Source organism: Typopeltis vanoorti, chromosome 24, assembly GCF_054136105.1.
Source record: "Typopeltis vanoorti isolate ZY-2024b chromosome 24, IOZ_Tvanoo_1.0, whole genome shotgun sequence".
Lineage (NCBI taxonomy): Eukaryota > Metazoa > Arthropoda > Arachnida > Uropygi > Thelyphonidae > Typopeltis > Typopeltis vanoorti.
The window spans coordinates 76,811,803-76,825,867 of NC_143572.1; the positions used below are offsets into that span (position 1 = coordinate 76,811,803).

Consider the following 14,065-nt stretch of genomic DNA (forward strand, 5'->3'; position numbering starts at 1 on the left):
TATTTTATTCCATATATAAGTATATGTTGCAAAAATTTCTACTCATGAATTGACAGTGTTTACAAATAAAGAACAATACTATGTAGCACAGAGGTACTGTTCTTCATTAACACCACATAACACTGTCTATCTAAATGTTCCTAACACCATCTTCGGTGACATTCTGATCCCTTATTACTAACTTTTACATGGAATATTTTGAGCAATGTGCTCTAAATTTCTCTCCTATAAAAACCCAAAAGTCTGGCTTAGATACATTTTTTTTGCTATCTGGCCACATGGAAGCCAGACACTAGACACTTTCCTCAGCCACCTAAACAAATGCATACAATTCATAATTGAGATTGAACACACTTCCTTTTCTAGATACACTTGTCACACATCTTCCTTCTGGCAGTCTTTCCTTCACTGTTTACCAGAAACAGATACATACTGGCCAATATATACACAAAAACTAGGGGTTATTAATACACTTAAAAACAGGGCTCTGAAGATTTGCTCCAATGAACAAGGATTTAAAGATGAAATAAATTCAAAGCAATCAGTAATACCTTCCTAAAAAATGGTTACAGCCAAAATACTATCAACAAAATTCTGTACAAGACCTCACTTAAAAACAAACAAGACTATAATAAAACTGTAACCATTCCATACATTAAAGGGATATCAGACAAAATAAACAGAATACTACAAAAAATACAACCAGAAAGCCACCTTTAAACTTCCTACAAAATTAAAGAACTTACTCAACTCATCCAAGGATCCCCTCCCTCCACTGACCCACCCTGGAGTATACCGTATTCACTGCACCTGTAATTTGCCCTATATATATAGGGGAAACGACACACAATTCCTATCAGAAAAAAAGGAACATAAATGACACATTAAATATAATGAAAAGCACATGGTGTTTACATCGCACTAAAACATGGTATGCACATAAATTTAAGGAGGCCAGTAAGATTCTTATCAATCACTCTAATCTTAACAATAATGGTCTAAAAATACCAAACATATGGAAGGCACATATTCTACCTTAACCTTTCTTCCCTAAGAGTTAATTTTAAATAGAACCATAGGTAATCCAGGATCCTGAATCTAATATAACAATGGTTATGTTAAATTAGGACATCATTTTCACTGTAACAAAACTATCTATATTAAAGAATGTTTTTCTGATGTTGTCTTAAATAGAATATAGCTTTGATGTAGTTTTTATTTAATTAAATTTTTTTTTAATATTCTATTTTCACTAGAGGTCATGCAAATAGAATAACCATTGATCAAATCATTGTTTCTTTAGCATACTGTGTGAAATGTAATTCAGCATGTCTCTGTATATATATACATACATACTCCAGATGATGACCTTAATATGAAGGTCGAAACGTCAGGGAATTAAAATAGTTATTTATTACACGGTTGTAGAGTCTGCAATTTCTGTAAAATGGATGCTGATCGCCGTATAACACTAAAGGAAAGGATTAATCAAAGGGAGTGCATCCAGTTCAATGTCTGTGGAATGTATGCTTTGCTGAGAGCGACAGTGGCAAGTGTGCCAAAAGTGAGGATCAAAGTGTGTATCAACTCCTAAACAGAAGCAAGCAAAATAGCTGTAAAGATAATAATTTATTAATCAATTTTATTATGACAAAGTGATAATATTAAAACAAATATTATTATGCCTTCAAGCTTATTTTTTTATTTCTCCTTTTTTTTTTTTGAAAATCAATATTATATTATCTAAAAGGAACCTGTAAGAGTTACACTTTACACAAGATTTTGAATATTCTAAAAAGCACAAAGTAAATTTTCAAATATTACTATTATTAAAAATAAAATTAACACCTACACAAAAGTGCACATGCTTGTGCGTGTACACACACACACACACACACACACACACACACACACACACACACACACACACAGAGAGAGAAGCATCTCAGAACAATTATACTCACTATTATCGTCAGGCAATTCTTGTCTCCATTAAACCTACAGACTGCTGCGTCTACAGCTCTTTTGAATTCTTTATGGGCTGTTTCAACTTTAGAACTGAAAAACAATATGTATAAAAAATCAAGAATAATATGTACAAAAATAATCAAAATAATTCAATCACTTATTTCTAATAAAATAAACCAACATGCAGGACTTACTATTCTCGCAAATCTTCAGGCACATCAAGCTCAAATTTCAAGAAAGTGTTTTTTGTAATTGGTGGACTATAATTAAAAAATAAACAAATAAATAAACTTTTGCTTACAAACATAAAAATTGCTACATATAAATAAAACAATCTGAAATCAAAATTTAATAATTTCTATTTGCCAAACTTAATGAACAAACATTCATATCCACTTATGAAAGATAAATCTAACGCCTGCTAAAAACCTGATCTCAGTACTAAAAGAGGTATTTTCTCAATAATGAGATTCCCCCCCCCCTCCAATTCTTGACTTGAAATGCAAGAGGTTTATAATCTATAGCACATGTAGTGCTGTGGATAGGGCTGGATAATCAGGAAACCCAGCTCTAGAGACTAAAGAATAAACTATTTTCAAGTTACTTCAGGTCTTGAATATTTGCTTAAACTGTAGTAGGTATAGATGAACAGCAAATATGTAATATCTAAGACAAAGCAGCTTCTTTCAAAATGGAACAACGGCAAATTTTATTTTCAAGCCATATTAAAAACAGAATAGTATTCAAGAACATCATGTTGTACTATAATTTTGCATTATGATTTAAAGCCAATAAGAATACAATTTGGTCAGCTAACCTCCAAATTGCTAACTCATTCTTGTATGTTCGTATCCAGATGGATATCTAACAGGGTACACCACGAGAAGGTAAGGATTGGACTGGTTAGTTCTCCATTCCTTAGTAGGCTACATGGAAGTCTCCTCCAAGTTATCCAGTTTGGATCCTTAAGTACCATAAAAATGAAAACAAATTCAAATGCAGAGCAGAATTTCAAATTGAAAAAAAAAAGTGTGTAAATAACTTTTAAAACAATCAAAGTTGAGCAGCTTTCTGGGGTGAAATGTAGACTAAAACCTATAAACATCATTCAAGGAAAAAAAAATGAAAGAATTTGAAAACAAGAAACAAATCTTGGAGATTCAGTGACAAACCCTGAAGAAAACCTTGATTCAGTCAGATGCATGTGGTGAGTTTGTCTGCAAGATAGAAAAATCAGAACTCCATGGTGGACTCAGGAAGTTAAGGAAACAGTCAAGGAAGAAGGAAGCACATTGAAAGTTTCTGGCTAGTAAGTCAGCCTGTGCTGAGAGAGTACAGAGAAAAATGCAAGAAAGCAAAGCACTGTGTAAAACTAGCTAAACAGAAGTCATGGGAACACTTTGGTAAGAACAAAGAAAATAAATATCAGGAATGTGGCAAAATATTCAGGAGGCAATTGAGATAGCATAGAAATGACGGAAAAGTACTGGAAAAGTAAACATATGATAATGATGAAATGGAAATTGAAGATAAAGATATTCTAAATGTCTGGTGTAATTACTTTGAAAGATTGCTAAATGAAACAAGAACTGAAAACATGATGGAAGAAAATACTAACAGGAATGCAATCAGGAATACACATCAATACTTAAAATAGGGAAAAAACACCAAAAAACTAAAATGTGGAAAGGGAGCTGGAGTAGATGATACTTGACCAAAAATGCTCAAATATGGAGGTACATAAGTTTTAGAGTCGCTACACTGCACAATTCGAAAGGCCTGGTCAGAGGGTCGAATTCTGGATGACTAGAGTAGAGTTCTCATAGTGCCCATCTATAAAAAGGGAAATAAAACTGAATATGAGAATATTCAGTTTTATATAATAGAGAAATCACAGAGGGATTTCTCTATTGAGTGTTCCTGGTAAGGTTTATGCAAGTATACTTGAGAAACGGTTGAGAAGAATTGTGGAAGGATCTACAATTTTCCTCCAAATCAGTCTGTTATCTGTCAAAACTCCAACATTATCAGATCTTATATTTCTATCTAAAGCACTTTTTACCATATAAATCCAGAGGAAGACTAAAATATAGGTCTTCCTCTGGGTCTTTTTCCTGCAATCTGGCAGAGAACACTTGTTTGGCTAATCTTTCCTCGCCCATTCTGTTTAAGTCACCATACCACCTGTCTACTAATGCATTCCTGGATGCTGACAATGACAAGTTCTTTTCTAATATCCTCGTTTTTAATGATATTGCCACTGATGCCATCTGTTCATGCCCCCTAATATTTCTCAGGACTCTCATATCTGCGGTCTCTAGTCTTTGGTCAAGTGTTTTACTTCTGACCCAGCTCTCAGATCCATAAGTTAAAATGACTTTGAACACTGTCTTGTATATAACTAATTTAGTGTTTTGACTAATTCATCTCTTATTCCATATAAATTTATTCAGTTGACTTCCTATCATACTAGCTTTGTTCATCCTGTTGTCTATTTCCATATTTACTAAAAATTGTGCCTAAGTAGCTGAAATGTTTTACATGTTCTATAGATTCTCCATTCACAATGCAGTTGATATTTTCAGTGCTTCTGCTTATTGTCTTCGTCTTGTTATTGCCAACATTCGAGCCATATCTATTACAGTACGCCCACAGATACGAGACCCGCCTACACTTCGGTGCATGTCAAACAAAGGAGAATCAATTCTGATAATAGGGTAATCAATCCGTATTGTGGGATGAGTTGTTTATTATTACACGTCAGAAAATTAACTTCTCTTTTATGATCACTGTAGTTTTTAAAATGGTAACTATTTGCTTGTATAATAAGCAGAAAATTTTACATATAAAGCACGTGATTTCAAATGCTGGTGATCAATTCGCACATCGTCTTATTTCTTTCTCCCCTTCAACATGAATCGACTCTTCTTGGCAACCTGCCAATGACAGCTCTAGCTTTTGTGGTCGGACTATACAACAGTTATTCAATTTAGTCAGGGAATCTTGCAGACTTGTAGCAGATATAATTAGAAGTTTAACATCGTCTGGATAAAGCAAAGAGCTGACATTAGCATCTCCAATTTTGATATCAGGTTTAATATCACTTTCCTTCATAATGTGATCCATATAGATAATGAATAACAGAGGGATAATGTACATCCTTGTTTGACACCAGATTTAACATTAAACCACCTTCCTGTACTACCTTCAATTCTAACTGCTGACTTACAACTCAAATAAAGACTAAGTATTGCTTGATATAATGCCCCATTGACACCATATAACTGAATAGCCTCTCTCTTGGCACTTTGTCATATGCCTTTTCCAGATCAACAAAACTTAAATGCAGTTCTTTGTTATATTCCCATGATTTCTCAACTTTGTCCTAAAGTGAAAATTTGATCCTGACAGCCTCTATTTGGCCTGAATCCAGCTTGTTCTCCACCAAGCTTCTCTTCCACAATCCTTCTGAACTGTTTCTCAAGCATACTGGCATAAATCTTACCAGGAACACTCAGTAGAGAAATACCTCTGTAATTCTCACATTCAGTTTTATTTCCCTTTTTATATATGGATACTATATCAGAACTCTACTCCAATCATCTGCAATTCGTCCCTCTGTCCAGGCCTTCTGAACTATGCAGTACAGCCACCAAGACTTTTATATCTCCATACTTGAGCATTTCTAGTCGATATCATCTACTCTTGCTGCCTTTCCACATTTCAGACTTTTGATGGCATTTGCTACTTCAAGTATTGGATATGTATTCCTGACTGCATGCCTGGTCAGTGTTTTTGACCAGGTGACTAAATGAAACGCTGCTTGTTTCATTTAGCAATTTTTTGTTGAAGTAATTACTCCATACATCAAGGATATCTTTTTTCTCCAGTTTTCATATCACCTTTATCCTCTCTAATTCCTTTTACAGCACTCTTTCCTCTATTTCAGAGCTTCTTCAACAACCTCCAGAATATCTTGCCACTTCTTGATATTTATTTTCTACGTTCTTACCAAAGTCTTCCCATGACTTGAGATGTGATATCCATGAGATGTGGATACCATGCTGTAACAGATATGAGAGGCAATTGATGTGGGAATAGAATCTGATGAAATGAAGTACTTAGGATATTATAGAACCTGAATGCAATATGACCTTGGGAATAAACGGGATAACAGTTCACATTATGTGAATGATAAAAGGAATTGGCACTGCTCAATTCCTTTTATTCCAAAAGTATGCTGCTTAAGATTCGGGTCTAGTAAAACCTTACATGAGAAGGGTGGCTAAATAGTTCCAATGTATCAAGATTGGGAGTAAAGGTGCTGGAGAAGGTGGAAAATTTCTTCAATGCATATTAGCATCTTTATTAGCATATGTAATATAGAATCAATTGAAATTTTTGATAATTTCTAGTCTAATTAATTTTGATCTATGTGTTCATGATTATATGAACAATTTATGCTTTTAGATTCTGTAAGGATAGCAGAAGATGTTCTGTTTAAATTCTGAACACAAAGCCTTTAGCAAGTTCTATAACATAACATCAATGACAACTAGGAAAGCAGTTTCTTTGTAATGTTGCCTATGGGATGCAAAACAAGTGGAAGTGTACTCATTCTATACTAATTTGATGATGGATCAATAAAAGGAAGTCAGTTGCAAAAATAACAAAATAGAATATGCATATTTATGAAGAGCTCATATATCAAGCACAAAGCAAAAACAATCTTTATGACAGTGCATAAGCAATACTCACTTTGTATTTTTGGGCCTTAATCGATCTGAAGACACTATTTCAGTATATGTAGTCTCCCACCCTACATAGTTCACAACATGAAAATCTCCTTTGGTCATTTTCACCACTGCACGCCACCATCCAGCAGCTTCTTGATCATTATTCTGACAGAGAACCTAATAAAATAAATAGTGACATAGAAATAAACAACAATTCCACATGTACAGTTTTTTTTTATATATATATATATATATATATATATATATAGGGGTGGTGGTGGGGGCTTCTAATTATAATTAGAAGCCCCCACCACCCCCACCCCCAAAAAAAAAAATTAGTTAAATACATCAAAAGTATGAAAATGATCAAAGACATTTCAGTTTTTGGCTTATGACTGCAGATAGTTTACTCACTATTGTTTGTAAAACAATTTTATATTTCAAAATGTTTTAAGAGTTCAGAATAGTGTATATTTTTTAAACATACCTTAATATTATTAAACTGTTTTTGTTTTTATATACAGATTTATATATCAATTAACTTAATTACTTGAGAAGATCGGTACTTAAGAATAAGAAAGAATTGTGATAGCAAAAATACATATATCTAGGATCTTATATGCTTAGATTTCAGTGCAGAATTCTGATACCACTAGCAAACCTATTTGTATAATTGGCACAATCGATGAACAGAATATAATATATAAAAACTTAAACTGCAGCCCCCTCCCCCCTCAAACTAATATTCAGACATAGGTGAATATCTAGTGAGTGTAAAAGAAGAGAATATAGTTTATAAAATACTCAGTTCTTTGTAAATTGTCCATGTTTGGTAGCATTTTTCTTTTATGCATGACTGGTGCAGCGTATTAACACTTATATATATAGATAGATATAAAACTATATATATATAGATATATATATTCATTTTTTATATAAACTGACTAAAAATCCAAAAATTATAACAAATTGAGATTTATTGGATACGCAACATATTTTGTCAGGATCGACTTCATCAGGCGTTAAGAACATAGAAAGCTATAAATTCCACTGTAAATTACAGTTATAATGAACTTGAGCTATAGTCCGTGTTAAAGTTTTATTGTTGTACACCTGTGCGTGTGTGGATCCACGAGATCGCTAGTATCTGATAGTAGAGCTGAAAGAGTCAGGCAAATTATAGCTGAGATTATTGTTCATATGAAGAGGATTCAAGGTAATTTCTTTTGACACAACAATGCGGTGTTCTACCTCATCGTAGCAATTGTGCAAGTTTGAAGTTGTTGTCCAATTTACTTCATGTTGGCGGCTTTCATTATTTGTGTTTATTGAAAACAGGACATGGCCTGATAGGGCCATGTCCTGTTTTCAACGCGAGTTTACTTCGCATAGAAGCAATTCTTGCAATCAACAATGTAAATCTAACTCACCCTCAATTGAAATCGAAGATGAGTTAGCCGATCTCATACGGAGGTAGCAGGGTTTTTCCTCCCGGAAACTCGGGTTTTTCATCCCGCATACAGACAAATCGGCCCTTCAGAACACACGCAATTTACAGACAAAAAATACTAGTTGTAGTGGTGGTGGAGGTGGGCGGTAGATGGCGTTGATGGAAATGATTCGTAGTAGGGGTTCGGTGTAGTGGTTGAGACAGTTGTGGGTGTTCCTCCCGCGATGAGTCTTCGGACTCCTTGGAGGCATCAGGAATAATAATAATAAAACCTCCTGATAATATATCCCCTGGTGAGAGACTTGCAATTAAAAATCTAAGGAATAACAAGGACATCGTCATCTTTAAATATCTGGCGTCATCGTTAAAAGCTTATGCGGGAAAATCTTCTTATATTAAAAACTCAACAGATTTTGTCTCTAAAATCAAGGACTTAAAACTCAAGTCTTCTGACATCAGGTGAGCTTTGACATGGTGGCACTCTTTACCAGCATTCCGACACTAGAAGTTCTCCATATTTTAAAGAACAAGATTTCAAATAAAATGTTCTCTCTACTATCTCACTGTGTAAACTCTGGCTATTTTGAATTTGAAGGTAAACTTTATAAACAAGTCAAAGGATTAGCAATGGGAAGCCCCCCCTCTTTCCTATATTAGCCAACATTTTTTCCGAGAATTTTGAACAAAAAGGCAATCACCTCTTCTAGTTTAAAACCAAGAATTTGGCTTAGATACGTCGATGATATATTCCTCATATGGGAACATGGTATTCAGAATCTTAACAGTTTTCTCAACCACTTAAACAGCCTCCATCAAGATATCAAATTGACCATGAAGATTGAAGACAATAGTTCCCTCTGTTTCCTAGATGTTAAACTCACCAAGACGCCTGAGTTCATAAAAGTCTATATTTAGAAAGCCGACACACATGGACAGATATCTGCATGTGTCCACACATCACCATCCAGCGCAAAAGCTGGGTATTATATCAACTCTAGCAAATCATGCAAAATCTGTACTGTTAGATGAAGAAGAACTAAAAAAAGAACTACAACATCTTAAATGGACCCACTGAGAGTTAATACTTTTTACTCTCAGGGTTCATTGTTTGTGGCACCACAAATAGAGGTTCAAGTCCAAACCAGAAAAAACAGGATCATACCATCACACCACCACCACCTCCAAATTTCATAGTTGGGTTATGCACAGACACAGGACGACTCCAAAGGTTATATCTCCTTGTCATATATCAGCACACTATCCAAAAAACTGAGTAGAATCTTAAAGAAGCTTAACATACAAACGTGCTTCTAGACTCTTCCAAAAATAAGATCAAGTTTCAGCAATTACAAACAATCTCACAACCTTCTACAATTCTCAGGTGCATACAAAATCATGTGAGTGCGGAAAACCTTATTATGACCAAACGGAGAAATCTATCCTCCTACGTCTCGAGGAACACCAGAGACATTGCTTACAAGAGAACCAGGGCTACTGCCCTATCAGGCCATGTCCTGTTTTCAATAAACACAAATAACGAAAGCCACCAACATGAAGTAAATTGGACAACAACTTCAAACCTGCACATTTGCCATGCTGAGGTAGAACGCCGCATTGTCAAGTCAAAAGAAATTACCTTGGACCCTCTTCATATGAACAATAATCTCAGCTATAATTTGTCTGACTCTTTCAGTTCTACTATCAGATACTGGCGATCTCGTGGAACTACACACACTCAGGTGTACAACAATAGAACTTTAACACGGACTATAGCTCAAGTTTATAATAACTGTAATTTACAGTCGAATTTATAGCTTTAGAGTGTCTCAATGTTTTTTTTCAGTGTCTTTTAATAGCTTTCTAAGTTCTTAACGCTTGATGAAGTCGATCCCGACGAAACATGTTGCGTATCCAATAAATCTCAATTTGTTATAATTCTCGGATTTTTAGTCAGTTTATATAAAAAATGAACATATCCCAACTCAAAGTTATTATTAGTAGTCATATATATATATATATATATATATATATATATATATATATATATATATATATATATATATATAGAGTGAAACCTGTGGGTTATCTATAACTATAGAATAACACATATGCTACAGTAAATAACTTTTTTATTATGTCAATATTTCATCTTATGTATCATAAGACACCATCGGTATAACTAACGAACACTAAGACCACTAAATCATATGATTGGAAAATGAATTTACTGCTTTGGGATCGCAATACTTACTCCCAGCCAGGTAGTAAGTATTGCGATTTGTACAAAAAACGACTTTTGAAAAAAACAGTTTACGAATTCGGGGTGCTTAAGGGTCAAAGCTGTATAACTGAGAGGAGACCTCCACATAGCCTTTAAAGGAATGCGGAGAACCGACCAGGGCTTCTGACCTAATGTCCAATCCTCACCTTCTCGTGGTGCACCCTATTGGGTATCTACTTTGATACTGAACGAACGAGGATGGGCTGGCAATTTGGGATTTAGCCGACCAAATTGTATTCTTATTGGTTAAACCAAAATAAAAAATGATGGTACAACATGACAAAATTTCATGCCGGCTGGGGCGTCGCCCGGTTAAACAAGGCCCCCGTTGTTTTCGCCAGGGAACCAGGGCGAACAGCGAAAAGTCAGCTACTGGAACAAATCTGAAAACAAACCCCAACTCAACATCACCAGAGTTAAAGATCGGTACTATCAACGTAAGAAGCCTGAATGGCAAAGAAATGGAGCTAGCTGAGGAATTAGATAAGTACCAGATCGACATAATAGGGGTGACTGAAACAAAAAAGACCAAAACTGGTGAGATCTTTCTGAGCAATAAATACAAAATGTTATATTCAGGCAATAACAATCAAGGAAAAGAAGGAGTAGCCATAGTATTCAACACAAAATACGAGGCTAATCTTCTTGAATGGCAGTCAGTCTCAAGTAGAGTAATGTGGGCAAATATGAAAATGGGGAACTGGACAATGAAACTTATTTGTGCCTATGGTCCCACAGAAGGTTCTACTAAGGTAGAAGTGGAGGAATTTTTTGAGGCTTTAGAAAAAGCAACTGACACAATGAAAAATGAAAAGTTGGTCCTTGTTGGGGATCTAAATAGTAGAGTAGGAAATGATTGTGAGACATACAAAAATATTTTGGGAAAATATGGAGAAAAGAGCAAAGCTAATAATAATGGCAAATACCTGTTGGATTTCTGCTCAGGACATGGACTGGTTATTACTAACACCATGTTCCAACATAAAAATGTGCACAAATTCACATGGAGAGAAGAGGCTAGGAATAAGAAAAGTCTCATCGACTATGTTATTGTTGATAGTGATGTTTTCTCCCTGGTGCAGGACACCAGAGTGTACAGAGGATTTGAAATTGGAAGTGATCACTATTTAGTCTTGAGCAGGATAAAATTGAATTTCATATTGAAAAGAATAACATGTAAGAAAGTTTTAAAGCGAATAAAAGTTGAGCAGCTCTCAGATGTAAACTGTAGACTAAAATACAGAAATATTATTGAAAAGAAAATAAAAGAGTTTGAGAACAGGAATCAAACCTTGGAGATTCAGTGGCAAACTCTGAAGGAAACATTGATTGATTCTGCCAGAGAGGCATGTGGTGAGGTTGTGTGCAAAGATAAAAAAATCAGAACTCCCTGGTGGACACAGGAAGTTAAAGAGGCAGTGAAGGAAAAGAAGAAAGCATATCAAAAGTTCCTGGCAAATAAGTCAGCTTTTACTCTTACAGAATACAGAGACAAATGTAAGAAAGCTAAACAGTGTGTAAAACTAGCTAAACAAAAGTCATGGGAGGACTTTGGCAAGAATATAGAAAATAAATATCAAGAAGGTGGCAAAATATTCTGGAGGTTGTTGAAGAAGCTTAGGAATGGAGGAAAGAGTGCTGTAAAAGGAATTAGAGATGATAAAGGTGAAATGAAAACAGGAGAAAAAGATATCCTTGAAGTATGGAGTAATTACTTTGAAAAACTGCTAAATGAAACAAGCAGTGATGACAGCACAGTGATAAAAAACACTGACCAGGCATGCAGTCAGGAATACATATCCATACTTGAAGTAGAAAAAGCCATCAAAGGCTTGAAATGTGGAAAGGCAGCAGGAGTAGATGATATTCGACCAGAAATGCTGAAGTATGGTGGTATAAGAGTCTTACAGTGGCTGCATTGCATAGTTCAGAAAGCCTGGACAGAGGGACGAATTCCCGATGATTGGAGTAGAGCTCTCATAGTACCCATATATAAAAAGGGAAATAAAACTGAATGTGAGAATTACAGAGGTATTTCCCTACTGAGTGTTCCTGGCAAGATCTATGCAAGTATACTTGAGAAACGGTTGAGAAGAATTTTGGAAGAAAAGCTTGGTGAAGAACAAGCTGGATTCACGCCAAATAGAGGCTGTCAGGATCAGATCTTCACTTTACGACAAATAGTCGAGAAAGCATGGGAATATAACAAAGATCTGTATCTAAGTTTTGTCGATTTGGAAAAGGCATATGACAAGGTGCCAAGAGAGAAGCTATTCAATACGCTGCAGTTATATGGTGTCAACGGGGCATTATATCAAGCAATACTTAGTCTTTATTTGAGTTGTGAGTCAGCAGTTAGAATTGAAGGAAGTACAGGAAGATGGTTTAATGTTAAATCTGGTGTGAGACAAGGATGTACATTATCCCCTCTGTTATTCATTATCTATATGGATCACATTATGAAGGAAAGTGGTATTAAACATGATATCAAAATTGGAGATGTTAATGTCAGCTCTTTGCTTTATGCGGATGATGCTATACTTCTAAATAAATCCGCTACAAGTCTGCAAGATTCTCTGACTAAATTGAATAGCTGTTGTAATAGATATGGTATGAAGGTCAGCAATAAAAAGACAAAGACAATGAAAATAGGCAGAATCATTGAAAATGTCAACTGTGTTGTGAATGGAGAACCTGTGGAACAAGTAAAACATTTCAGCTACTTAGGCACAATTTTTACTGAAGATGGTAAACTAAATATAGAAATAGACAACAGAATCAGCAAAGCTGGTATCGTGGGAAGTCAATTGAATAAATTCATATGGAATAAGAAAGAAATTAGTCGGAACACTAAATTAGCTGTATACAAGACTGTGTTCAAACCAATTTTAACTTATGGATCTGAGAGCTGGGTCAGAAGTAAAACACTTGACCAAAGACTAGAGACCGCAGATATGAGAGTCCTGAGAAAGATTAGAGGCATGAACAGATGGCATCAATGGCAATATCATATTAAAAATGAGGATATTAGGAAAGAACTTGACATTGTCAGCATCCAGGAATGCGTTAGCAGAGCTAATCTCAGATGGTATGGTCACTTAAATAGAATGGGAGAGGAAAGATTAGCAAAACAAGTGTTCTCTGCCAGGTTGGCAGGAAAACGACCCAGAGGAAGACCAAGATATAGGTGGATTGATACGGTACAAAGTGCCTTAGACGATAGAAATATAAGATCTGATAATGTTGGAGTCTTGACAAGTAACAGACTGATTTGGAGGAAAATTGTAGATAGGAAGTTAGTAATGATGTAATTTTTTCATGTAGTACTGTCATATCCTGTACACTCCTTGAGGGTACATGGCAGGAATTTGATGATGATGATGATGATGATGAGTTTACGAATTCCAGTATTTCCAAAAAAAAACAGTTTTCGAATTTTTACAAAAAATAAAAATAAAAAATAACTAAATCAATAAAAAATATTTATACTTATTTTAAGATCTTTCAGTTGATTTGGCATTTATGCTAAATCAACTATTTAGTTCCATAAATGGAACTACAAAAATATAACAAAATAAAATATACTCCATACAAAACCCAAATAAAAAAAATAATAAAATAACTAAAATC

At 34.8% G+C, this 14,065-nt stretch overlaps 1 protein-coding gene across 2 annotated transcripts in view; it reads right to left on the bottom strand.

Moving 5' to 3' along the window:
• Positions 1 to 14,065, bottom strand: part of LOC150093418 (RNA-binding protein FXR1-like) — a 272,912-nt gene that overhangs the window by 151,187 nt on the left and 107,660 nt on the right. For both annotated transcript variants that reach the window (XM_090413280.1, XM_090413279.1), the window contains exons 5-7: positions 6,727 to 6,881; positions 2,163 to 2,228; positions 1,965 to 2,058 (exon numbers count right to left, since the gene is read on the bottom strand). In XM_090413280.1, the coding sequence (XP_090269406.1) occupies positions 1,965 to 2,058; positions 2,163 to 2,228; positions 6,727 to 6,881 (315 nt within the window). The remainder of the gene's footprint in view (positions 1 to 1,964; positions 2,059 to 2,162; positions 2,229 to 6,726; positions 6,882 to 14,065) is intronic.